At 50.4% G+C, this 26438-nt stretch overlaps 1 protein-coding gene across 2 annotated transcripts in view; it reads right to left on the bottom strand.

The window, feature by feature from the left end:
• The window catches only part of PAX5 (paired box 5), a 189682-nt gene that overhangs the window by 21190 nt on the left and 142054 nt on the right, over positions 1 to 26438 (bottom strand). For both annotated transcript variants that reach the window (XM_041763433.1, XM_041763434.1), the window contains one exon: positions 18702 to 18803. In XM_041763433.1, the coding sequence (XP_041619367.1) occupies positions 18702 to 18803 (102 nt within the window). The remainder of the gene's footprint in view (positions 1 to 18701; positions 18804 to 26438) is intronic.

The following is a 26438-nucleotide window of genomic DNA, read 5'->3' as shown; positions in this document are numbered from 1 at the left end:
GAGCCCTCTTCTGCCCCCACCCCAGGACAGCCAGGAGCCAGCTAGGGTTTTGGATTTCTCATGGTCTCTCTTACCTCTGCATTTATCTGAAGGCTCAAAAGGCCCAATGAGGTTCCCATAAAACAGACAAAGGGGCAGGGCAGCCATGTAGGGGTGAGTAGGTTCTTCACCGCATAAGAGCTACCAGCTGATTAGGTAAGTGGGGACTGAAATCCATCCTGCTCTCCACTCACCAAACCCTGCATGTTGGTATGGGGCTGTATCTGGCTCATGGAGAGGAAGGAACAAGCTCCTGAGAAACAGCATGGGGGAAACTTCAAGGCTTGTGGCTCCCCCTCTTCTTCCTGCAGCAGCTTCTTCATTCTGCTGTCACAGGTCAAGAGGGGAACATAAGGATGGATACAGAGGATCCCCAAAGACAGTCCCACCCGGGTTCTCTTCCATCAGCCCACATTTATTCACTACTAAGGATGTGCCAAGCATGTTAGAGCACCAGTCGCCTGGAAGGTGGTGTCATCATGCTTTTCTTAGAAGCAGATCTGGCTCTCAGGGCTCTGTATTTTCTCCTCTAAAAGGGCGCTGGAGCAAGCAAGACTGGACTCTATCCTGGCCCTGCCACTTGGGCAAGTTACTCTGTGTGAGCTGAGGCCTCAGGTAAGTAAGATCAACACCAACCTGGTGGGGTTACTGTGAAGGGCACGCAGGTTGGGAAGGACCAGCATACGGAAGTTCTCACTAGATGGCACCTACTGCTCTAAAGCAGGGCCGTCTCCCTCTCTTATTCTCAGGACAGCCCTGGGAGGAGAATCATAGAGACACCCACACTATAAAGATGCAGAGGCTGGGGTCCAGAGAGGGGAACGAGCCTAAAGGCTCGTGATCCTGGAGGCCGGATTGAGGCCCATGGGTGTGGAATCCCGGTCTAGGGCATCCTGCCCACAGCACACACCTTCTTAGCCTCCCCAGTTCTCCATTATGGCCTAAGGAACTCCAGGCACAGTTTGGGCAGAGATGTTCCAGGTATAGGGGAGAGGGGGAGTCCTGTGTTAAGTCAGACCAGGAAGACAAAGGAGGGAGAGCCAGGCAGGATTTGAATTTGCTCCTGGTGGAAGGTGCCCCAGAGTCCCCATTCTCAAAACCCACCAGCACTGAGGGTCCCGGTACCCCAATCAGGCCCTGAGTCGGGGTTGGGGGGCGGCACGGCTCCACCCTCACTCTCTCCCACGGCCCGTCCGGCCAAGGCTGGTGGACCCCAGCCCTGGCCAGCCTCCCCCACCGGCCCACCTGCCTACTTGCCTCCTCCGGCCAGCCGGCACGGTGGCAGGGCCTGCCCGCTCCCCGGGGAGTCCGCCGCCAGGCCTGATGGCGCTGACGAGGGAGGGAGGCCGCCAAGCTGTCAGTCTGGAGGTGGCCCTCGGAGCCCCTCCTGGCTGGAGCGAGGAGGGTGGGCCGGCGCCGGAGCCGGGCTGTCAGGGCCTTCACGGAGACGAGGCCGGAGAGGCGCTGCCTGACAGCTCGCCCACCGAATTAGGACCATTTGCATGCTAATTTCCAGCGCTCTCGCGGGCTGGCAGGCTGGCTGGGGTGTGTAGTGTGCAGAGAGAGGCGCCGCGGCCTCCCTGCCCGCGATGGAACAATGCTTGACTGATCTAGCTGCGTTAACGAGCAAATTATGGTAATTTTGTTATTACAAATGCATAGAAATTTCCAAAGCGGGCAGCCATTCAGGGCAGCTCCCTGCTCCTCCCCACTCCTAAATACTGAGCCCCCTGTTTGTACACATGGGCCTGGCACCCACTTCGGGCATGAAGATTTCCAGGGGCCAGGCTTCCCTCGGAGCCCTCCCGGGGAGGCTGGCCACAGGCCAGAGCATCCCCTCCTGTCAGCAGGCCAGCCCTGGGCTCCTGCATCCACCAAACCTCACCTTCTGGTCCCCCCGAGTCTCTGCTTAGTCCCTGGGCCCAGCAATCCCATAAACCTGCCACCACTGAGCTGGTTTCTTTCCATTCTGAGTCAGTAATGTGGGTGACTCTCCCCACAGACACTCCAAGGACTTGAGAAATTCAGTAATTTCTGGGCCCACTCTGTGAACTGGGCTCAGGACCCAGGAGGAGCAGAGGGATTGCTGGATGAATGAAGGAAGGAAGGAAGGAAGGGAGGAAGGGAGGGAGGGAGGGAGGGAGGAAAGAAGACCAGAACTCATCCCACAATTGAGGACAATTAAGAGACCCCAGCCCTGGTCAGCTCACTGGTGGTATAATTAATCGAAGACCTCATCAGAGGAGTTTGTTTGCCAACTGGCAACCCCTCCTGGCATTTATAACTGTCCACTGTCAAAAATCACAATTTGTCCCAGTTTTTCTGGTGGTCTTCTTTTTGATTAAAACTATGTTTTTGGAAGCACGCTCTGGAAGGCATCCAGACAGAAACCGTTTCCAAGAAAGTGAGCCCCTTGCTCCCAGCAGTGAAGCCTGGGCAGCTCCAGGTGCAGAGCTGGGCTTGATGGTGGGACCCTCTCAAAAACCAGTCCGCTTGCGGAGGTGAGGCGCGCAGCAGCAGCTTCACTCCTGGGCCTCTACGTGTGACCCACCAGCAGTCCTCCTATTTTATAACAGGGATTTTGGGTTTGGGCTGATGTTATTGAAAGGTCAAGAAGCTGTCTCAAATCCATTTTGGAAGTCAGTGGGGAATAAATCATCAATTACGGAGGAGCACGGCGCGGAGGAAGGTCTGCTCCAGGTGGCCAAGGGAGCCTGCGCCGCCCAGGACTCACAGGAGAGCACGGGAGGCAGAGACCTAAATGTGAGCAGAGACTTTCTAACCTCAGCTGGGGTCGTGGCCAGATTTTTCTATTTGTCTGATTTTCTAATTGGGTCACAACTTCCAGAGGGAAACTGAACCCAGGAAAAGAAAACAATCATTTCTTTTTTGTCTAGCTGCCTGACTCTGGGGGAAAAGCAGAGTGCGGGAGGAGCCGGGGCCTTGGCGTGGCCTACAGGTCCCAGGCAGAAGCCCTGATGGGCCAGGGGACAGGAACTGTCTCTATCCCAGGGGTTGCTCTCCCAGCTGGCTGGGTCCCAGGGCTGGGGGGAAAGATGCGGACTTAGGAAGAACCTGCCAAGGCGGGGGTGGGTGGGCTGAGAGTCCTGCTTTGAGTGGTTCTAGGAGCCAAGTCACCCAGAGCTCACCCCAGGAATACCAGGCCTGCCCGAGGTCAGGAGACAAAATGCTTTCTTTTCACTGCTTCAGGGAAAAACTGAAAGTGGGGGAAGGGGGACATTGGTATTTCCCGGGTGGGAACAACAGAGCGGACGGCTACGGCAGCAAGAAGGCCAGTCTGGCTCTTCCTCTGATTTGCTGTGTGACTCTGAACAAGTGCTTTCCTTGACCTCACTGCACACTCGCAGGCTGATTTCTCAAGTTCAGTCCAGCCCTGTCCATCTGTGCCGGAGGGAGCTGCAGCCACAGAATGAGGACTGTCTCCAGCCCTCTGTGAGGTTATGTGTTAGTCACACCCTCCCCGTTCCACAGAGACACACCCCAATCTAGACCTGTGCTGACCACCTCTAATGCTTTACCCACAGGAGGATTCCCCCAAAGCCAGGGGTGGGGCCCTCCGCTGGGGCCCCCATCAAGTCCATGACTTTGAGGCTGCCCCCAGTCACCTGCTCCACACCGCACACCACAAGGTCCCGGGTAAATGGCCAGTGATACACAGCTGGCCTCCAGATTGGATTCCCTCACACCCATTTTCCCAAGTGTCTCTGGCTTCCTCCTGGGGGAGTTCTGTTTCCAGAAATACTGTACCCAAAGTGGTCTCAGAAAGTCTGCACACTGAACAAAGCCCTGATGGAGAGGAAGTCCAGGGGCTGTGGGCATTTGCTTCGACCCAAGACTCCCGGCTGCAGACATGGTACCTCCCCTTACCTAGATCCGCTTGTGCACATCCTTCTCTAGCAAGCGATTTCCAGATGTTAACACAGTGTTTCTAAGAGTCAAACACCAAATTGCAAAGTCCTTGTCATCTGGACTGGAGCACCTGCTAGCTGTGTGACCTGATGCAAACCATCTTTCCTAAGCCTTGGTTTTCATCTCTGTCAAATGGGGCTATGAATGGAGCCCTCCTAACACGACGGTGTGGATCCTCGGAGATCACACACTAAAGAGGTTTGTAAATCGTAAAGGTCTGTCCAGATGGTGGTTCGTATCCTTCGCATTGTTGTGAACAAGACCTCAAAATGGCCACAACTGTCATGCATCCTGCTCTGGCAGGACAATGCCCAAGGCATTTGTGACCTGGGATTGCTCTTTAGACAAAAGGACATGATAACACAGTTGTCATTTTAAAATTTCTCTTCCTCGCTCTTTTATCTTTCTCGCCCGCTCTCTTTTCCACTCTTTCCCTCTTCCTTTCCTTTTTTCCTACCCTGGATCTAAGTCTCCCTGATTTGGGTCCTTTATTTGTGCCGTTGCACAGAGACTCCTTATAAAGAAAATTCATTTGTTCAGGGTCACCGCGTGGTTTTTCATTAAAAACAAATTACCCGCATTCAGGGAGGACATCTGGGCTTCGCGGGTCCCATTAATGACTATATTTCCAGCCTCCCCGGCCCGGTTGGGCTCCCCTTGCCTGTCACCCCGCGTTCCCGGCCCCGGGAGGACAATGAGAGTGACAGTCAAGTGAAAGGGAAAACATGAGGGATGAGGGCGAGAGGCGAGTCCCCTGAGAGGGGAAGGAGGGAAAAGTGAAAAAAATAAATAACTCAAACAGAGGGTAACAAGGGCCATTGTCTCCGCGTCTTCCAGCGAGGAGCCAGAGCAAATATTGGAAGAAAGAGTCGGGGCACGGAAGTCAAGCTGAAGCTCTGTTTAATTACACAGTTGGGCCCTCAGCCCCTGACTCTGGACAGGACAAGGTAGGGAGGGGCATGCGCCTGATTCAAATGAATTCCACCCATCTCCATTGAGTGCCTACTGTATTCAGGGACGGAGCAGGTGTAGGATTCCAAGAGGAGCAACCAGGAGATAGGAGCACTCCGTTGCTATAGCGCTGTCCCAGGTAGACCACAGGCAGCACCTTGGGATGTGCTCACGGGAGAGACGGGGCCCTGGGGGCGGGGGGTGGTGGGGGGCAGGCTTCCTACAAGAGCATTTGATTGGGGGCTGAGAAGGATGGTGGAACACAAACAGGGAAGATGGGGAGTAGAAGGGAAAATACTGGAATCCAAAGTGTGGTTCTCTGGTGTCCCAGTTGGGAAGAGCCTCTTCTGGGCCACAGAAAGGCCTCTGGGTCAGAAAGGCCACCCACAGCCCGGATGGAGCACCAGGGAAATCAAGATCATCTCCCGGACCCAGAGCCCATTCCTTCTTTTCATGGGCACTGGGAGCTGGGTGAACTAGAGACATGAGCGCCAGGGGCCAGGCCCAGCTGCTCCCCTGTTGGCTGTGTACCCCTGGCCACAAATCCTGACTATGTCCCCCAATTTCCCAAAAAGGCATCACAATCCAATTTTTGTTTGTTTTTAAAAAAACACCACTTGCAGAGGCACGGTACCTCTCTGAACTCCGCTAGCCTGCTCCTGAAGTGGGTATAAACACTCCAGCCTCACCAGGTGCTTTCAGACTGCAACCAGGATAACAGAGAAGGCTCCTTTTACACCACCCTGTAGGGGGGGTTGGGGATGGGGGTTGGAGTAGGGTGGTTTGCTGGTGGAATAAGCTCGAGGGCATAAGCCTTATTAAGAAGTCTTCTGGAGAGCAGGAGCCAAGCCCTACTGGCTCTCCCTGCTCCGAGCCTGCGGAAGTTCTCTAGAGAGAAGTCCCAGGTGGAGAGACCCACAGGCTTAGAGATGGTGGTCAAGTCAGCAGAGGGCTGACAGCTGCTGAGGTCTCATAGATGGGCTTGGAGATTCCAGCAAATCAAAGGGAGGAAAACACAGACAACCCCGGTAGATTCAGTCTGGTTTTCTGGAAGAACTCCAGGATGTATAGAAGCAGAGCATACCTTTTGTATTCACTGCCCCCTACCTCGATCCGTTCATTCTCTCCCACCTCACTCCACCTCCCACTGGCTAACATATGCTTCATTCCCCAATGACAAGCCAAGACAGAGATTCATCTCTTCCTAGATTCCTCCCCTGACCCAGGGTTAGCTACACTCCCAACCTCTTAAATTCTTTGATGTGGATAGTATTTCACAATTTTAGCAAAACTGCACAATCAGCTTCAGACATGCCCTTCCCCCTCCAACCTTCCTATAGAGAAATTCTGGGGCCCCCTATGTCTGACATCCCTAGTCTAGGCTGCACCCCCTTCTCAGTACTCTCAGAGTCCCCATAGACCCTCACTGACTTGCCCATCTGCATTATGGACTAAGACCTTTCCATAGACAAGGGTCATGGCTTTCACCTTTATATCCCTAGGCTCATGCTTGGCACATGCCGATAGTTAATAAATGTTGGGAGGGAGGGAGAGGGAGGGAGGAGAAAAGGAAAGAAAACTGGATGGATGGCGAAATCTGATCAACTCAAGTCCCCATCATTATTTTTTTTTTTAATTTTTATTTATTTATGATAGTCACAGAGAGAGAGAGGCAGAGACACAGGCAGAGGGAGAAGCAGGCTCCATGCACTGGGAGCCTGATGTGGGATTCGATCCGGGTCTCCAGGATCGCGCCCTGGGCCAAAGGCAGGCGCCAAACCGCTGCGCCACCCAGGGATCCCCCCATCATTATTTTTTATATTCAATATGGTTAAAGAGGAAATCAGAGTGTCTCCCACACTGCTTCTTCCCAGACCCCCAAATGCCTTCCTATGAGGGAATCTCTCCAACTCACCTTATAGTACTTCACCCATAAAGGTGCCACAATAATGATACTTCTCACTCCAAAAAACACAAAAGGCTTATTTTTATAATTTTGCTTTTGAAATTATTTGGCCACAAGCACTTTATCTAATCCATGGTTGGCTATGATTTCTCAGCAATCAAGATACAGACCAGGGAATTCTTGTAAAGTGAGAAAATCCAACTTAGACACTGTTTTCAGAGGTAATGAAATTTTTAGGAGCAATGTAATAGATAATGGAGGTGACATCATATTATAATTTATAGACATTAAAGGTAACATTTATTAATGCCAGGTTTCCAGCTTCCTTTTTGAATTTTCTTTCTTTCTTTTTTAAAAAGGTTTTATTTTTTTATTAATGAGAGACACAGAAAGAGAGGCAGAGACATAGGCAAGGGAGAAAACCCTGAGGGGAGCCCAATGCGGACTTGGACTCAATCCTAGGACCCTGGGATCATGACCTGAGCCAAAGGTGGATGCTCAACCACTGAGCCAGCCAGGCATCCCCCGTTTTGAATTTTCAAGGCAAAAACAGTTTGGGCCAGCCCTCAAATTGTTGTAAATTCCTGAAAAACTCTTAGGCCCTTAGCCCAGGAACCCTGCATTTCCTCTTATTGTTCCCTGGGAAGTCCTGGCTAGGATGTCAACCTCCTTCTTCAGGAGCTCGAGTCTGGTAGGGGCTAAGATGCACTCACAGATAATGTCATAAACACTAAGGGTAAAATTAACCGGAAGAAGCGGACTGGGCCCTAAGCCTGCAATGGGTAGATGGCTAGAAGGCCATCTGAGCCCTGGATATCCCTCCTGCACGGGGACCCCTTCCTTCCCAGCCTCTCCCTTCCCAGCCCACCTGGCTGGGCTAGGCCCAGAGCACCTTTTCCTCATCTGCCCCTAACCAGGATTCAGCCACTTAACCAGAGAGAACTGCCACCTCACCCTTTGGCAGAGCCTCAGGCAAGAACAATAGAATGGCTTCAAACCCCGGGCGCTTGAGGTCAGGTAGCTCCGCCACTTACTGTGCGGCCAGATGCTGAGGATGACTTCCCTGGTGCTGCTCTGCTCAGGCCTGTGCATCCATGAGCTACCGCCCTTGTCCATGGAGGGAGGATCTTCTAGAATCTGACTTGGCCATCAGGATTTAGGAGGACAAAGGCCCCTAGCCAGTGAGGCCACCCATTCTCTTCAGGGCACCCACACTCTAGGGCTGTGTACCCACACTTCTCTCTGAACCAACTTGGGAACCCAACCTCTTGGGGCTGAAAAGCTCTTAACAGCCACTAGGCCAACTGGCCCTACTTCATTTCACCCAGTGCTCAGATGCCCTCCAAATACTTCAATTTCTTCTAAAGCAAATCCTGACTATATCCCCCAATTTCCCAAAAAGGCATCACAATCCAGTTTTTGTTTGTTTTAAAAATACCACTGCAGATGCACATTAGGAGCCCAGACATATGGTCTCCCTCACTCATGACTGGTCCTCAGTAACTGCCATCAGAAGGAGCGCACACAGGGAAAGCTACCAAGTGCGCTAGACCCAGAGCAGCCTGGAGGAGGTGAGCCGGTCTCAGCTCCTCCTCCAAGCACCCCAGTGCTGGATACTTCCTGGGCAGCCAGTGAGCTCCTGGCTCAGCAGGGCACTCTTCCGCAGCTAGGATTCTGCTTCTCACCTGTTTCCGCCACAGGGTATGTGTGAGAAAGGTCTGTGATGTGCTCCCTCCCTCTTCCCCTCACGAGCCCCAAAAGGACACTCTGTTTAGATGGAACTAGCTTTGCACTGTGGCAGTATTATAGCCATGCGGTTTATGCAAGGCCCAATTATTACTAATTGAAAACTTGGGGTGCCTGGGTGTCTCAGTCAGTTGAGCATCCAATTCTTGGTTTCGGCTCAGGTCATGATCTTGTGGGTCCTGGGATGGAGCACCTAGAGCCCTTCACTGGGCTCTGCGCTCAGCAGGGAGTCTGCTTGAAGATTCTCTCCCTCTCCCTCTGCCCCTCCCTCCCAACGTGCACACTCTGTAATAAATAAATAAAAAACAAATAAATAAAATATAAAAAAACAAATAAATCTAAAACAAAAATAGCATTTAATAGAACTAATCATGGTGACCTTCGCTGCTTCTAAAACTTGTCCTAACATTCTAGATTCTAAAGTCTGTTAAGAACCCATCCCAGGTGTGGAGGCCCTGACAGCTAGTCTTTGACTGTCACCGCAGTATTAGGGGACCCTCCCTGTGGAGACGTGGCAATGGGTGTACATTATTAGCATATCCTGAGCCCCCTTTTGTTCAGCTGTACCCCCGGGAAGTCATTTTCAAATTACACATGATAGCCCAGGGCCATTGCCTTGTGACATCACAGACCCAGACCTGAAAGGAACTCCAGTGTATTTGCTGCCCACTTAGAACAGAGGTGGCAGGGCTCAGGGAACCTTCCAGCTGAGCTGGGAGAGGTGTCACAGGCTTAGAAATCCTGGATGGCAGGACCAGAAAGCCCCTCAGGAAGCATCTTACCCAATTTCCCCACCTCCTGGCTCCTGTTTTGAGAGAGAGCAGGGAGCCCCAAGGCCATGTCCCGAGGTCACACTACGAGTATTTGCAGTCAGAATCAGAACCCAGATCTCTGAAGTTTCAATAGGACCTTCATGCTCTCAGTGTGTTTTCCATCTCTGAGTCTTTGATTTTGCAATTTTTTTTGAAAGTAGTCTCCGTGCCTAGTGTGGAGCCCAGCACGGGGCTTGAACTCACCACCCTGAGATCAAGACCTGAGCTGAGATCAAGAGTCAGACGCTTAACCAACTGAGCTACCTAGGCGCCCCGCCTTACAATTCTTTTCTTTCCCCACCTCAGCAAGATCATCAAGCTCACACGGGGTATCCGTTTCTCCCCAGTCCCAGTGTCACTTCAACACAGGGGTCCCAGGAGCTAGTTACAGAGACTGTTCAGATCAGATCACTCCAGCCCCCTCATGCTCCATTCTGTGAGGGCGCAGCTGCCTTGCCCTGACTCACATCCAGATCTGCCCGGGAAGAGCCTGCCACCTGCCGAGCCTGCTGGTGGCACTCCCTTCCCACCCGAGGTCTCCAGGCATTGACGTCTGGGTGCTGGGAGAGGCTCTTCCTCAATCAGCCCAGCCTGTCCTTTCTGCTTGTTCCTGCGCAGACCCCAGAACTCCTGCCGGGTGCCCATGCTCTCTGCTCCTTGGGTCTTCTCATGCACCAGTCCCTTGTGCAACAACACACCTCCAACTTCTCAGACTGCAAACCTGCCTTTCAAGGGCCGGCCCAAGTGACTCCTCTGGGGAGCCTTCCTGGATTTCCCCTACCTCACCCCGTGGCTCCAGCAAATTCAGCAGCCCCCTCCTTCGCATTTCCTCAGCACATTCCTACAGTTGAGCTCCTAACACAGCATACAGGAATGACTTTTTGTTTGTCTCCCAGCCACTCTGTGAGCTCCCTGAGGGCAGGGACTGTGTCTGCAAAACCACACTATAGCCCAGAACTGGCACTGTCAGGAAATGTTTGAAGAAGGACCACATGTCTAGCCACCTGCTGTTCCCCCCGGCTGTGCCTGGTATTCATTCCCCGTCAGTTCTGTTCCTGGTGTGGCAGAGTGACTGGGGGCCACTAGAGGGCAGCAAAGAGTCAGGAACGAGCAACAGGTGGGCGCCAGGGAGCCCAGGCTGAGCTCCGAAACACGCAGAGGGAGCCTCAAAAGCTCGCAGGTCAGGGGCCCACCAGAAGCCCCGGTGACGGGGAAGAAAGAGCTAAAACCAAAGGCCATTCATTCTCTAAGCAAACACTGAGCCTGATGCTTAGGCCTGGGAGGCACTTGGGGAGCACAGTCCAGTCTCCCTCCCTCTCCATGCTTCAGGCCCTCCACCAGCTACTTCCTGATTTCTGGGACCCTCCCCTCCCTCCCACACCTGCCCATTTGCCTATCTTCAGTTCTAATTCGGGGAAGGGTCTTTACACAAGTCTCTAAAGGGGGCCCTCTGGCTCCCATCCACCGGTCCTAGCCATGCCTTTCAGAATTGTGTAGAGTGTACTCTACCCATGGTCCACATGCTAAATGAAGCCCAGAAAGTGGAAACTGCATGTCTGATCACATAGTGAGTCCCTGGCTGAGTTTGGCCATAATCCAGGCTTTTGTCTCCCTGCTGGACCCCCACTCCCCCAAACCTGCTTGGCTTCCACAGAGCAGGCCTGCCCAGCAGTGGAGGCTCAAAGCCACCGAGGGGTTTGCTATAGAAAGACAAAAGAAGCCCTCCCGCCCCCCCTCTCCTGCCACCCAGGGCTGGTGCTTCAGTAACATTACAACTGTCATTTCAAATGATTCTCGGGGGCACCTGCGTGGCTCAGTGGCTGAGCGTCTGCTTTTGGCTCAGGTCCTGATCCTGTGGTCCTGGAATGGAGTCCGGCATCGGGCTCCCTGCGGGGAGCCTGCTTCTCCCTCTGCCTGTATCTCTGCCTCTCTCTGTGTCTCTCATGAATAAATTAATAATCTTTTTTAAAAAATTTAATGATTCTTAAAAATAATAGGCAAGGGTGACTCAGACGGAGCTCGTGCATAGCCAGACAGCGATCAGTGTTGAAGCCATACTCCCTCCATTGTACCCCTCACTTTCCTTGAGGAACTCCTTCTCTCTCTCTGGGCCAGAGCTTGGCCCCAGCGCTCCTGAACTGCGTTGTTACCTGCAGAGGGCCTTGCCTGGATGTCTGGCCTCTAAAAGTTGACAACTCAAATCCCAATCTTGCTGGCCACCAGCCTCCTCCTTTTCAACCAGCTCCCTTTCCTGCCAATGTAATTTACCCAGATGTGGGCTAGCTGGGCCACACTCCACCCACGTCAACCCACCCTAGCCACTGGGCTCGACTCCTGCTCCATCCCGAAGCCCCTGCCCTCCTTTCAGATGGCCAACAACATACAGATCCTGCAACAGGAGACCCTTCTCAATGTTACAGATCCTGCAACAGGAAACCTTTCTCAATGGAACTAACCCCAGGTGCCTCTCCTTGTCTTCAAAGTGTGCCTCCACTCCTGCTTGGCAACACTCTTTGTGATTGGATTCTTTTGTTTTTCCCATTGATCCGTGGGCTCCATGGGCCATTGAACTCTGCTGGAGAGTCCTCAACCTGATGCCAGCATAGGTCAGGCCCACTGCAGGCATGCCAGCTAGGTGTCTTTTCTCAGCACCACACCCAGCTCAGAGCCCTGAATGAACAACAGTCATCGTCATCATCATCAACACTTGCATGGCACTTATTATATGCTAGATAAAATTCTAAGCATATTACATAAATTACATCATGTAATGCTCCCTTTCATTTCCATCACTCCCATTTTATAGATGAGGAGGAAACAGGACACAAAGAAGTTATGCAGCTTGCCCCAAGTCACACAGCTGGTGAGAAATAAGATGGTGATTCAAAACCAGGCGATCTGGCTCCAGGGTCCATGCTTATAACCACCCAGCCTCCCTACTGCACCCTGTGGCTGGGAACTGGGACACAGCAGCGAACAGAATAGACAGCTTTGTGTGCTGCACAGCCCTTGTATACTTGCACAGAGCTGAGGGGAAAGCAGATGAGGAAGGCAAAAACCACTAAGTAAATTCCTTCACTTGTGCTTAGTATCGTGAATGAAAAGAACAGGAGACTTTGTGAGAGGAGTGATGGGGGTTCTGGTTTAGATGGTGTGGTAGGCTGGGGATCCCTGGGTGGCTCAGTGGTTTAGCGCCTGCCTTCGGTCCAGGGCGTGATCCTGGAGTCCTGGGATCAAGTCCCACATCAGGCTCCCTGCATGGAGCCTGCTTCTCCCCCTGCCTGTGTCTCTGCCTCTCTCTCTGTGTCTCTCATGAATAAATAAATAAAATCTTTAAAAAAAATAGATGGTGTGGTAGGCAGAATAATGCCCCACCACCATCACCAAAGAGGTCTATATCCTAATCCCTGGAACCTGTGAGCATGGCAGGCTATATATAGCAAAGGGGAACTGCCAATTAGCTGGAAGCTAAGGAGATTACCCTGGATTATCTGGGTGGGTCCCATAAAATCCCATGAGTCCTTATAAGTGGAAGGGGGAGGCCAGAGAGAAAAGTAGAAAGATGGCATCACAATAAAGATTCAGCCTGACATTGCCAGCTTTGAAGATAAAGCACTGGGGCCACGAACCAAGGAATGCAGGGAGTATAAACACACTGGAAAGGCAAGAAGACAGTTCTCTCCTGGGGCCTCTGGGAGGAACACAGCCCAGCCAACACCCTGACTTTAGCCCACCGAGATTCATTTTGGGCTTCTGACTTCCAGAACCATAAGGTGATGAATTTATGTTTTAAGTCACTAGTTTGTGGTCACAGATTACATGAGCAATAGAAAATTAGTATGCATTTGTTACTGGGAAGGGCGCTCTGAGGTGAGACCCACAGCCGGGAGAGGGCTGGTCTGTAAGAGCAGCAGAGAGGGGCTGAGAAGCTGCGCCTGCCTCTCATTCCTTCTGCCAGAGTCCAGTGGGCATCTGCCTGCCCATCTCTCCCTGTTGATCCATACCTCCTCACTGGCCTCAGGTTCCTGTTCTATCCACCTTCACCCCCTTCTTTATGAAAATAAAAGCCATCAGTTAATTGAGCAATTTACTTTTTAAAAGATTTTATTTATTTATTCATGAGAGACACAGAGAGACCTAGCAGAGGGAGAAGCAGGCTCCCTGCAGGGAGCCCGATGTGGGACTCGATCCCAGGACTCTGGGATCATGCCTTGAGCTCAAGTCAGATGCTCGATAACTGAGCCACCCAGGTGCCCCTAACTGAGCAATTTAACTGAAAAGCACCTAGAAATGATGTACACCAATACATGGCAAGTACAGTGCCTAGGCCAGGAGGAACGTGCTGTGCTCCTTCTAGGGCGTCCAATAAGCTTCTCATCTGCTGCAGCCCAAGGAAGGCAAATAGGACGTGGTCAGGATTTCCTGGCACTCTGGCCTAAAGCTCCTAAAGGGGCAGCACAAAGATGGCACATCCCTGATTCGGTCATCTCAAATACGGTTTCCTGACTGCTTAGACTAACTGAAGCCAAAGGGAACCTAGAAATTTTAAGAGTTTCAAATGCCATGTCGACATCTGTTAGCTTGTACAAATATTGCCAGGCAGGAATCAAGTACTTCTACCGATCAAGACACTATGGAATCTTTGGCACAAAACTTTTCGTATTTGCTAGGAATTGATGAAAATAAAACTGAACTGTGTCTACTCTAAGCTGATGTGTGCCCTCTTTGCTTTATTCAGTGTAAGTGATTGATATACAGATTTTGCAGAAATGGAATCAACAAATACCAGAGAAGATTAAGAAGACTCATTATGCACACATGGGAAGCCAGAAATGTCAGACAATGAACACCCTGATGGCGGAATCAGGACTGAAAATACAGAGTCCAGGCCAACAAGATGGCATTTAATACGGAAAAAACGTAATGCCCATTTTTCTCAGGGCCAAAAGTTCAACTGCCCAAGTACCCTCTGGAGGCAGTTCCTCCTCAAGGTGTCCTAAAAGCAAACTTTATATGTGCAAGTCTTCCCTTAAAAGAAAAGGACGCAGCCAAATTTCCTAAAACCTAGCATGGAAAAAAACAACTTAGAAGATCTCTAGGTTCCCACTGCATTTGCTGCTAGGGGAGGCAGGACGACTGTTCCATATAGTGAAACAGACCATTACCATGTTACAGCTTCAGACCAACGCAGGTTAAACAATCTCTTACAGCCTTGCTCAATTTGTTTCTCCAAACTGTACCAACTCCACACTGGCTGTGTTGAAGGCTGTGAAATGGTATCGCCTTTAGCACAGCCACAATCAATGAACATCTCCAGATTCAGAAGCCCAAGAGATACTGAATCAGAAGTCTGAACAGGGACACCTGGGTGGCTCAGTGGTTGAGAGGCTGCCTTCGGTACAGGGCATGATCCCAGGTCCAGGGATCGAGTCCCACGTGGGGCTCCCTGCGAGGCACTTGCTTCTCCCTCTGTCTCTGCCTTTTTCTGTTTTTTCATGAATAAATAAATAAAATATTTAAAAAAGGGGGATCCCAGAGTGGCTCAGCAGTTTAGCACGTGCCTTCGGTCCAGGGTGTGATCCTGGGGTCCCAGGATAGAGTCCCACATTGGGCTCCCTGCATGGAGCCTGCTTCTCCTCTGCCTCTCTCTCTCTCTCTCTCTCTCTCTCTCTCTCTCTCTCATTCTCATGAATAAAATATAATAAATAAAATAAATAAATAAATAAAATAAAATAAATAAAATGAAATAAAATAAAAAATTTTTTAAAAAGTCTGAACAAAGTTGAAATCCCCAAACAGGTTGTGGTCTATCCATGCCCTAATCTCTAGAACCTGTGAATGTTACTTATATGGACCAAAAAAAAAGGGAGGGAGGAATGGGGGAGGGGGTTCCCTTTATAGATGTGATTAAGGATTTTAAGATGGGAAGATGGATCCCTGGGGGGCTCAGCGGTTGAGCGTCTGCCTTCAGCCCAGGGCATAATCCTAGAGTCCCAGGATCAAGTCCCATGTCGGGCTCCCAGCGTGGAGCCTGCTTCTCCCTCTGCCTGTGTCTCTGCCTCTCTCTGTGTCTCTCATGAATAAATAAATTCAATCTTAAAATAAAATGGGTAGAGTATCCTGGATTATTCAGGCGGGCCCTATGTATCCTAACCAAAAAGGGAAACTTGACCCTTTCTGTGCTGTGAAGGTGGAAGAGAGAGACCCACAGGAAGGGATCTTTCCCTAGAACCTCCAGAGGGAGCACAACCCTCGGCTCCAGGACTGTGCAACAAGTCATAGGAGCTAATCCACAGTTTAATATTCATTTTCCCTGCCCCCCTCCCCTGACGCCACACACAAAAGGACCTATTATGTGCTAGAGGACTGTGAGGAGTACAGAAGACAAAGCAGAGGGCATGGCCTTCCATCCAGTGGTATAGCTAACTGGGCCACATCCAGTGGTATAGCTAACTGGGCCACAAACATGCTAGGCCATGGGGTATAGCAAAGCCAAGTACCAAGCAGCCCCCAGAGGGGGGCAACCCCAGAGGGCTTCATGGGCAGATGATGTTTCTACTTAGCCTGAAGGGTAAAGTTGGATCCCAACAGGCAGAGGAAGGAAATAGTATAAACCAAGGTCAAACAGACCAAAGAGGGATCCCTGGGTGGCGCAGCGGTTTGGCGCCTGCCTTTGGCTCAGGGCGCGGTCCTGGAGACCCGGGATCGAATCCCACGTCGGGCTCCCGGTGCATGGAGCCTGCTTCTCCCTCTGCCTATGTGTCTGCCTCTCTCTCTCTCTCTCTCTCTCTCTGACTATTGTAAATAAATAAAAATTAAAAAAAAAAAAAAACAGACCAAAGAGTGACACTGACCGATAAGAATGTGGGGCGTGCGGTGAACCAGGGGGCGGTCAGGAGAGGGGTGAGCTGGGACAGCTGACCAGAAAGGCAAGCTGAGGCCAAATCACGTGATGCCTGAATGGCAGGCCCAAGACCCCTCTGCTGTGAGGTGGGCCCTCTTTGCTGTGTGCCAGCCCTGGGGGCCCCATGCCGGTGGGCCAGCAGTGCCCCATGAAGCCATTTCAAAAACAGCTTTGGCAATCATATTGGCAAGGAATCCCAAAGATGTGATAGAGTTTGGACCCTGAGAACAGGAACTAAGGGCCATGGCCGCAGAGCATGGAGTCCCAGCCCTGACACTGGGTCTGGAAGCGAATGAGTACCCGGGCTGTATGAGAAGAGAAAGCAAAAGGAGAAGAAAGGGAGAGAGTGGGAGGCAGACTGGGGGCTCCCGGCCAACACGCTGGTGTTCCTCCCTCCACATCGTGGACCCTCCCTCCATGCCAGGGGACCTCGCCAGCAGGCCCACCTGTGGTAGCACCTGTCCGGCTGGCTTGCTCAGGCCTGTGATTCCTGCTGCTGCAGTTACGAGGTGGGAAATCACCGTGGGTTCCCACTGGGAGTTCCGCCGCCCACGGCCATTTGTATCTTGAGCCCAGTTATTAGGGCTGGAGAAATCACGAGGGCCGGGGACAGGGCAGGCTCTGTTTGGATAAACTCAACAAAGCTCAGCTGCTTCTCTGAACTTGGCCTCCTTGGGGTGTGTAGTGGAGAGCCAGGGAGGCCAGGTGGGTGGTCTCAGCCTTACCTGCCAGAGTGCCCTTGGGGGAGGGCCTGGGGCGGCTGCCTGGCCCTGGGTCATCCCCATCCGTGAGCAGCTTGGTGATGGAGTGAGAGCGCACAGAGGCAGCGCAGTAAAGGGAAGGACCCAGATTCAAGCCTCCCACCTGCAAGCTGTGCCGCCTTGGGCGATTCCCTAACTGCTCTGAGTCTCAGCTTCCCCTTTTGGAAAAATGGGGATTCAATTCCTACCCAGCTTACTTCAGAGAGTTGGAACAATAAAGGGTTCCTGGGAAAGCACTCTGCTTTTTGCAAAGTGCTATGGAAGCGTGAGGGGCTGTTAGGGGGAAGGACCTGGACTCCATCTCCCAAGAGTAGGGGTGGGAAGCGGTCTGGGTCCCCCTGCCTCTGTTGGCCCTGTGCACACTATTTCCCTATGCTCTGCCAGTAGCCCATCCGGCCAGCAGGAAGGCAAAGGCTCTTTGCAGGTGTGAACCTGGCAGGCCTCCCTGGCACTGGGGAGGCCCAGGGCAACAGTACACGCAAAGGCCATTTCCCATATGTCTCATATTTAAAAGTCATAAATCAAGCTAACAAACCGTTAAATGAAATATGCTCTGTCCTCCTACCTTGTTAAATACATCTTTGTAACAACCTGGAAGGCCAGGAGTGAATTGAGAATTCTGGGACTCCTTTGCATCTGTGCCAGGACCTGGCTGCACGTGGAAAGCCCAACCAGGCTGTAATTTGCCCTGCTTCCCTTCTCAGACCTAGGTTCTCTCATCATCCTATGGGGACTCACATGTCAGTGTGAACACCCAGTCTCAGACTCAGTTCTGTCCATCCCCCACCCATCCTCGGGCCCGGGCCGCACACGCCCGTGACATAGGCTGAGGAAGAGACTGGAAGAGGAGCAGGACCCCTAGGATGGGCTAGAAGGGGGAGCTTCAGCACCAGGTAAATGATTCAGAACAACAAACAATACTGACCCTTAAAAGAAGTTTAACAACATCCAATCCGGTCCTAATATCCCCCCTGATTTGTTTAAACATCTTTGAAAAATGATACTTTGGGTTTCCCTGCAATGCTCATGCCCTTAGTACATAGAGAGCCAGCACCATGATGATGTGTCCTCTTTCCCCACACCATCCTACAATGGAAGGAACATGGTGCTTCCTTTCTAAAATGTCTTTTTTTTTTTTTTTTCTAAAATGTCTTTAAAGAAACTGACACATTGCTGGCCCGAGGGGATGAGGTTTCTGTGGCCACAGGTATTCAGTTTAGAATCAAGTGACAAACCCACCAGCCAACACCCCATGTGTCCTGAGCACATGGTCCTCAACCCCAAGGAGTAAGGCTGCTGAGAACACCTGGGGGTGGGTGGAGCCTCCTGGTGTTCACCTCACACGAGTTGGGGGGGGGGGAAGGATGGAGGAGGACCCCTACTGAGCACTGGCCTGGCAACCTCTGGCCAGGTCTCGCACCCCTCTGTGTTCAGACTATCTGTGGCCACTAAGGGGCCGTTTGAGTGACAGTCAAGGCCCCCCCTTTCTGGGTTCATGCTGGCCCCACTAAGGCCCAGCTGCGGAGAAAGAGACTGAGAGTGCAGACCTCTGCCTCATTTATTCAGGTCCACTTCTCAGAAGCATAGAGGTCACCCAGGCTGTTTGGGGGGATCCACTGCCTGCTGTGGAGACGCCAGCAGTGCAAACTCACCAGGCACCATCCCTGTCAGCGTCGGTGCTGAGTAGCTGCCCTGTCCGGCGGGGGGGACGTGTGGAGGGTACCCGGGGAGGGTCGTGCTCGCCAAGTCACGGCCTGAGGAATCAAAGCAACAAATCACGGGGTGAGTGTCTCCGCGGCCAGCCGCTCATGTCCACGGCTCCTGGGACATCTGCACATTTGTCACGTCTGGGCGCCAAACGCCAGTGTGCCCCACCTCCCTCCCGTCACTCATGCATGCAAACACATGCATGTGCACACACACACACACACACACACACACACACACACAACCCTCCAGCCACGCTGGCTCCACTCAGCAGGAACCCAGGACAGCTCGGCTGCTTCCCTGGGGAAATGGAGCTCAGGCCAGCTCACCTTGCGAGAGCTGAAGTAGCACTCGGACTTCTCTCCCCCTCCACGAACCTTTGCTTCTGCTATGCCTCTGCGCAAAGCACCCTCTCCTCCAGCTTCACACAGCCGCCAAACACCACTGACCTTTGGAGGCCAGCCCAGACACCTCCCTCCTCCCACCCCACCTCCCTCCTCAGACCCTACAGCTGTGTATCTGGTCCTTACTAAATCCTGCCTCCTTTGGCCCAGAGCTAGTCATTCACCCAACAAAGGCGCAGGAAGTGTACCTCCTCGTACCAGCCACTGTTCTGGGACCTGGGACGTGGAGATTAAGGCCTCAGCCATTGGGAGCAGACACTCTGGTGAGTATGTGTTCACCTCTTTGCAGGCTGCCAGCTTCTGGAGGGCAGGGGTGACACCTCATTTATCCACCATCGGGCCTGGCACCCGGTAGGCCCTGAGTAAACGCAGAACGAATGGAGTGTCCAAATGTGCTGGGTTTCACGCTGTGTGGGAGAAACCCCAGGAAGCATAACTCTGTAAGGAGATGGCACCGAGAAAGTGTAAGGAAAGTGGAACCTTGACCTCCTCTGAATGTGGGCACCGAAGACTGGGTGAGGGCAGCTCCTGACCATGAAGAGCCAAGCCAGGTCCCAGGAACCTCTTCTGAGGCCCAGGGGGATGGTGCAGGCATTACCACAGGTAGCTGACTCTGAGCTCAGCCCCACTAGCAGGTGGCCCAAGGAGAGAGCACCTCTGAACAGCACTCCCCAAAGAATCCAAGCCAGCACACGGTATGGGCTGTGAATGTTCCCCAGATAAACCAACAGCCTTTCCAGTGCCAGTCATTCAAAGGCTGTCCAGCCAACAGCCAGAAGCTGCCTCATTTCACAGGGTTCCCCTTACCTTCCAGAACCTTATGAAACAGCAGGCATGTGGCTCCCCCCTTCCCTCTGCTCACCACCTCCCTGGCTTGGGATTGGGCATCTCAGCTTGTGATAAGCATCACTCATGTCTCTTCATTTATAATAAAGGTGATTTAAAAAGGTTTCCCCCCCAGCCCTCTCCTGCCTCCTGCCATCCTCCTCTGAGCCAGCCCTCACTGCCCTCTGTGGCAGCTCTTCTCTCCAGAGAGTAAACTCCAGGGTCAAGTATTTGTACAAGGTCAGAAAGGTAGAAGCCCACAAATATTTGTTAAGTGAATGAAAGAAGCGGCCCTGCTGGAGCAGCAAGAGCTTTCTGGAGCCCATAAGGGTCTCTCCGTTTGCAGCCAAGAATTGGTGAAGGGAGGGCCCTTGAAGCTCTTCTTAGCCAACCCCTGTTGCCATTCTGTGGATGGAAAAGCTGAGACCCATGGTGGGTGGGGAGCAACTGGCTCAGATCCCACAGGGAGCAGGAGGCAGAGCAGGTACTTGAGCTCACATTTTGTAACATCAGCCCAGGACCCTCCTCTACCTTAAGCAGCATGATGGTAGAGGTGGGAAGAGCACTCACACCCGACACACAGCCCTCTCCACACTGTCACAGAGATTTGGTGACCCGAGGGCTGCTAAAAAGGGTAACTGAGGAGCCAGAGTGAGCCTAAGAGTCAGACTAATTGGTACAAGGCTGTGAGACATGCAGAGAAAATAACCATGGCTGGAGCTCTGATAGGCTGCGGAGCTCCAGCCCCAGCACTGCCCCAGGCTCACACCCCTGATGATGACAACAAACCATAAATGCAATGACAGAGGTCACATGTTTAGCCACTCCCTCCACTGCCATGGACATACACCTGGCTATGCTCTGATCTTGAGTTCAGAGGATCCATGTATCTCTCGGCTGAGACACCCAGGCTGAGCCTTACCTTCAGGCCACACTGTCACCATTGCTTATTGGCTCTGGCATGCAGAAGAAAATTCAACTATGCAGTTTTTGTGGATATGTGTGTAGGCATAGGAGCCAGGACCACATCAGAGAGAGGCCAAATCTGTCTCCTGAAAGATAGACGGCATTATCCTGATAGGAGGCAGCCTGGTGCAGGAAGTTTAAGGGAGCCAAGCCTCATAAGGCCCACATCTGGTTGCCTGAGATGGGAAAGAGGGTCTTAGGAAGAGAAAGGGCTGGACCAGGGACACTCAGCTGATTTGAGGCAAGGCTAGGACTGGAAAGCAGCTCTCCTGCCCCTAGGACTAGATTCTTTCTTCAACAAGAGTTTGTGCCTTTGGTCAGAACCCCAACAGTTTCTGCCAGTGTTACACATGCTTTAAAACCTTGATCCCTAAAGCAGAAAATGCAATGCTTCACTAAAGCACTCAACTCAAGAAGCCAGATAAAAAAATAAAATGGGGTACTTGGATGGCTCCCAGTATGTTAAATGTCCAACTCTTGACTTCAGCTCAGGTCATGATCTCAGGGTCTTGATATCAAGTCCCACACTGGGCTCCATGCTGGCCATAGAGCCTGCTTAAGATTGTCTCTCTTCCTCTGCCTCTTTCCCTCTCTAACAACAACAACATCATCAACAACAACAACAACAACAACAACAACAAAGTAATGAAATGAACTAAGGAAATCAGGAGGAAGGAACCGATAAAGAAAAAGTAAAATATAAAGAATTAGGAAACAGAGAAAAGCAGATACAACAATAAATGCACCCAAAAATTATTATTGGAAAAGACCAGTAAGACAGACAAACCTAGGGCAAGATCCAAAAAGGAAGACGCAAATATCAAGAAAAGGAATGAGGAGAAGGTACAACCAGGAGCATAGGAGAGATGATATTTAAAAAAAGCAAAGATATTCTACACTAATAAATGTGGACATCTCAACAAAAGGGACAATTTTCTAGGGAAACATGAATAACCAAAATTAACTCAAGAAGGAGAAAACACGAACAGCCCAATCACTTTGGCAGAAATAGAAAATTCTTTTTTTTAAATTATTTTTTAATATACGATGTCCCTTTAGCTTTCAGGCAAGTATCTTCTCTGTTTTTGTTTGGGGCAAGTTCTTTTAAACCTTCAAAGGACACATACTTTTGTTATTAAACTGTTCCAGGATATATAAAGCTGAAGAAAATCTTCCCAATTCATTTTTTCCAAGCTAACATAATCCTGATATTAAAACATAACAAAGATGTTTCAAAAATGAAAATTAAGGGCTAGTGTCACAATTTATTAATATCCATGCAAAAAATCTACGGTCTCATTGATCAAACAATATTAGCAAGAATAATATACCATGAACAAATAAAGTTGATTCCAAGTATGCAAGGATGATTCAGTATTAAAGCCCTGGTTGGAAAATCACAGTAATGGATCAAAAGTTGAAAACCATATGATTATATCAAAGCTGTGGGAAAGGCATTGGCTAAAATTCAATACTAATTCCTTGCAATACCTCTTGGTAAATAAGAATTGAAATATACTTCTTTGATCTGGTACTGATCTTAAATTTTGAGTCAATGTCATACTTAATTGGTGAAATACTTGTAACATTCTTTATTAAAATCAAAAACTAAAAAAAGTTTTAGCCAGTACAAGAAGAAAAGATAGAGATCCAAGAGGAATTAAACACTATGAGTGGGGAAAACACCAAAATGATCATTAGCTGGGGAGATTGTGAGCCTGGAAAATTAGTTCATCTACTAGAACCAGTGACAAGGTTTGGTGAGACAGCTGGGTAATGGATACCTAGAATCAATATCTTTCTAGATTCAGTAGCTCCCTACCACCTATCCAATCAAGTGCAGATTTTTCAAGTTGGCTTCCAAAGCCCTCCTCTGTCTGTGCCCCCAACCTATGAACCTTCCAGCCTCATCAACCCTGACTTCCCCCAGGGCCCTTCCCCAAACCTGCTCTGCCCTACCCCATCCCCACACCACCTGTGCTCATGCTGTTCCCTTTCTTACTGCCCTTCTCTCATTCAATTCAACATTGCATCCAATCTCCAAATTCTGCCCGCAAGAGCCCGTTCCTCTTCTGCAGGTCCCTCTGCTCCCCACCCTGTCCCTGTGCAAAGGGAGCATCAAGCCAGGGGAACAGATAAGCTGGGGGTGGTGTTCATGATGAGAAGACAGCACTTACTTACCAGACACTCTTTGACACGCATTAACTCATTTTATCATCCTGTCAACTCCGTGAGCCTCAAACAATGATCATGCCCAAGAACTGAGGAATGGAGAGATTAAATAACTTGCCTAAGGTTACCCTGCTAGGAGGAGACAGAGCGGAGATTTGAACCCAGGTGCCCAGGCTCCAGCCTGAGCTGCTTCGGTGGCAGCAGGGGATGGGTGTGTGGGTGAGAATGAGCCTCTAAGGAGGATGGAGAACTAGGAGGTTCAATTATTCAGGTTAGCAGCTGAAAGGAGTGAGCAGGTTGGAGCGAGGGAGAGAGTATGGGGCGTCAAAGATGGGCTGCTAGAGTCAGGACAGAAAGTGGTTGTCAGTGCCCACTGGGGCAGAAACTCACCAATATTAGTCCGCCAGACTACCTAGACACGTGCTCCAGGGGGTGGGGCCGCACGGTGCCTGGCATGTAGCGAGTGCTCAGCACTCTCGATGGGGAAGCAGGACACAAAGCCCATCCAGGACCCATTTATTGGTCTTGTTACTTAAACTGCTGTGGAACTCTGAGCAGGCCCCTCCACTCGGAGCCTCAGTTTTTCCCAAATTTAAAAGAAAGCTCTTAACTCAATACTCTCCAAGAGTCCCCAAAGCTCATCCTGGTCTCTGTGTGCATATACCCAAAGGATAATTCAGCTCTGAGTAGATTTTTCTGCTCTAAGGTCCAACTGCACCCCAGCTCTGGAACCTCGGCAATCAATTCTGTAATGTAATCCTGTTGCCTGGAGGGCTAATATGCCCTCCTTAGGACAATGGCAGGCAGTTCTCTGAGCTTCTAGCCTCAGTGGGGGCTTGGATCAGCTCCAGCAAGGGTTCAGGCCCTGGCCACCACACCATGAATTCATGCCATTCCTGGTCCCTCCTCTCAGGCCATTAGGGTGGTAGCGAGCAAAGTGAGGACCTGACAAATGGCTATCCTACAAATAACCTTGCCTCTGAGTTCCCTGTTGCTGGAGAATTCCTTTGCATTACCCATAGCTCCAATTTCACCCACCAAATGTCCCTATGATCAAAGGCTTGTGGCTGCATTTACCTTCCTTGGACTGGCCATAAAAGCAGAGTCTGAGTTATCACTTGTGGTGAACAGTAAAAGGGAAAGACGGACTGTGTCTATGACATCTCCAGCCTCCTGAGCCCTCCTACTCTGTGCCAGACACTGGGATAGGCTGTTCATGAACATTATTTCATTTAATCCTCACAAACTTAAAAAGTTCCAATAAACTTAATGAGATCTTATGGGGAAGTCACAGGGAGGCTGACTGCAGGTCAATATAGAAAGGAAGGTAGCAGAACATGGCAATTAAGAGCACCCAGTCTGGGGGTACCTGGGTGGTTCAGTCTGTTAAGCATCTGCCTTTGGCTCAGGACATGAACTCAGGGTCCTGGGATGGAGCCCCTCATCAGGCTCCCTGCTCAGTGGGGAGCATGCTTCTCACTCTCCCTCAGTTCCTCCCCCTACTCATGTTCTCTCTCTTTTTCTCTCTCAAATAAATAAATAAATAAATAAAATCTTTAAAAAAGAAAAAAAAAAGAGTATCCAGTCTGCCCAGGCTTGGATCCTTGCTTTACCACTTACTAGTCATGCAGCCTTGAGAGGATTTCTTAACCATTCTGAGCCTGCATTTCCTCATCTGTAAAATGAGGATAATAGTAGCCAACACTTATTTAGAGCAAACAGTAGTTAACACTTAGAAAGCCAGACACACTCAAACTCATTGATTCCCACAATAACTCTATTCGAGAGCTACCTATTATCCCTATTTTACAGAGGGGGAAACCAAGGCATAGGAAAGTTCCAGTGTCTGGCCATAGTCACACAGCTGGTAAGTAAGGAAGCCAGGTTTTAAACGCAGCCAGTCTGGCTGGCAAGTTTGCACTCTCCACCCTCACACTGTGCCACCCGGCACTGGTAACAGTAACACGCCTCTTCCACGGGGTGCTATAAGGAGTCAGTGAGACGGTCATGCCCAGCATGCAGCATGTGCTAGCCCACAGCAAGCACCTACAGAAGACTGAATTGTGGGCTCCAACCCCTCAACCCACTGTGATAACCGTCTTCTTGAAAAAGAAATGGTAATCTGACACCAAAAATATAGGGAAAACATATTAATTATTAAGTATTAAACTTTTTCAGACCGGGGAAATTCAGTTTTATGAAAAAGTAAAAAGAAACTTCCTCCTATTAGAGGCACAGTGTGCTTGTTGACCCCCTCAGTTCAGGCTCAGCCATGTGCTTTGCTTTGGCTGATAGGATGTTAGCAGACATTCAGCAAGCAGAAGCTTGTTATATGCTGGGTGTCCCAACACCACGAGAATAGGCCCTGGCTAGCCAGGTGCCAAGAGAAAGAAGTCATGGGGAGCCCAGATGGACTAGCCTACAAATGGAGCCAAGCCCAGCTTTGATTAGCCAACCCCCAGGTACATGAACAAGAATAAATGATTGTTGTTTTAAGCCCCAAATGTTGGGGTGGTTTGCTAAGCAGCAGTATTGTGGCAATAGCTGATTGACACAGGACTTCATAAATGTTAGCTGTTCTTGTTTTCGTTGTTATTCTCTGCTTGAGAATACTCTGCCTGGGACTTTCTAAGGACATCTGTCTAAAGCTGAGCAGAGGATGGACATCATCTGGTGGGAACCCACAAAGTAAATTTAACCCTCACCTTTGCTTTGGTGCCTAAAAGGATTCTCCTGACACTGAGCTGAGGATTCTATGACCCTGGAGTGTATGAGCACTTTTCCCCTCTCAGTCCTTGCCCTAAACATTTCAGGCATGTCTCCAGGGCTGGGGTTTTTAACAACTGGCCCACACGAGACAACGAAGATGCTATTGCTCCTTTGTGCTCTAATTCAGGCCTCTAGACTCAATGGTACGTCAGAATCGATGCTTCTGAAATCAATATGACTTCAATACACACATTTATATCTTTTTTTTTTTTGCTAAGGAAGAAATGATTTATATCATTTGCAATGGCACTGAATCTTATTGATGGCATGTAATACATTTGCACACAGTGATTTAGGTTTGTAACATAAGTCTTTCTATTAATAGCACACAAGTACGTCCTGGACAATTCATGTGTTGCTTCCTCTTTCCAGAGAGAATAATCAAGACTTGGCCTTGGTCAATGAGTCTATATAGTAATGGCCTTAGAAATGAGTCCACACAGACCTTCTGTCAATACAAAAGTCTTTGAGATAGACTTAGTTTAAAATAACTCACTCTTTTCAACCCCAAGTGGAAGGAACCTATCCCAGTTATATGAATGAGGA

Source organism: Vulpes lagopus, chromosome 7 (assembly GCF_018345385.1).
Source record: "Vulpes lagopus strain Blue_001 chromosome 7, ASM1834538v1, whole genome shotgun sequence".
In the NCBI taxonomy this organism is placed as follows: Eukaryota; Metazoa; Chordata; class Mammalia; order Carnivora; family Canidae; genus Vulpes; species Vulpes lagopus.
This window is presented reverse-complemented; position numbering and strand designations above follow the sequence as displayed.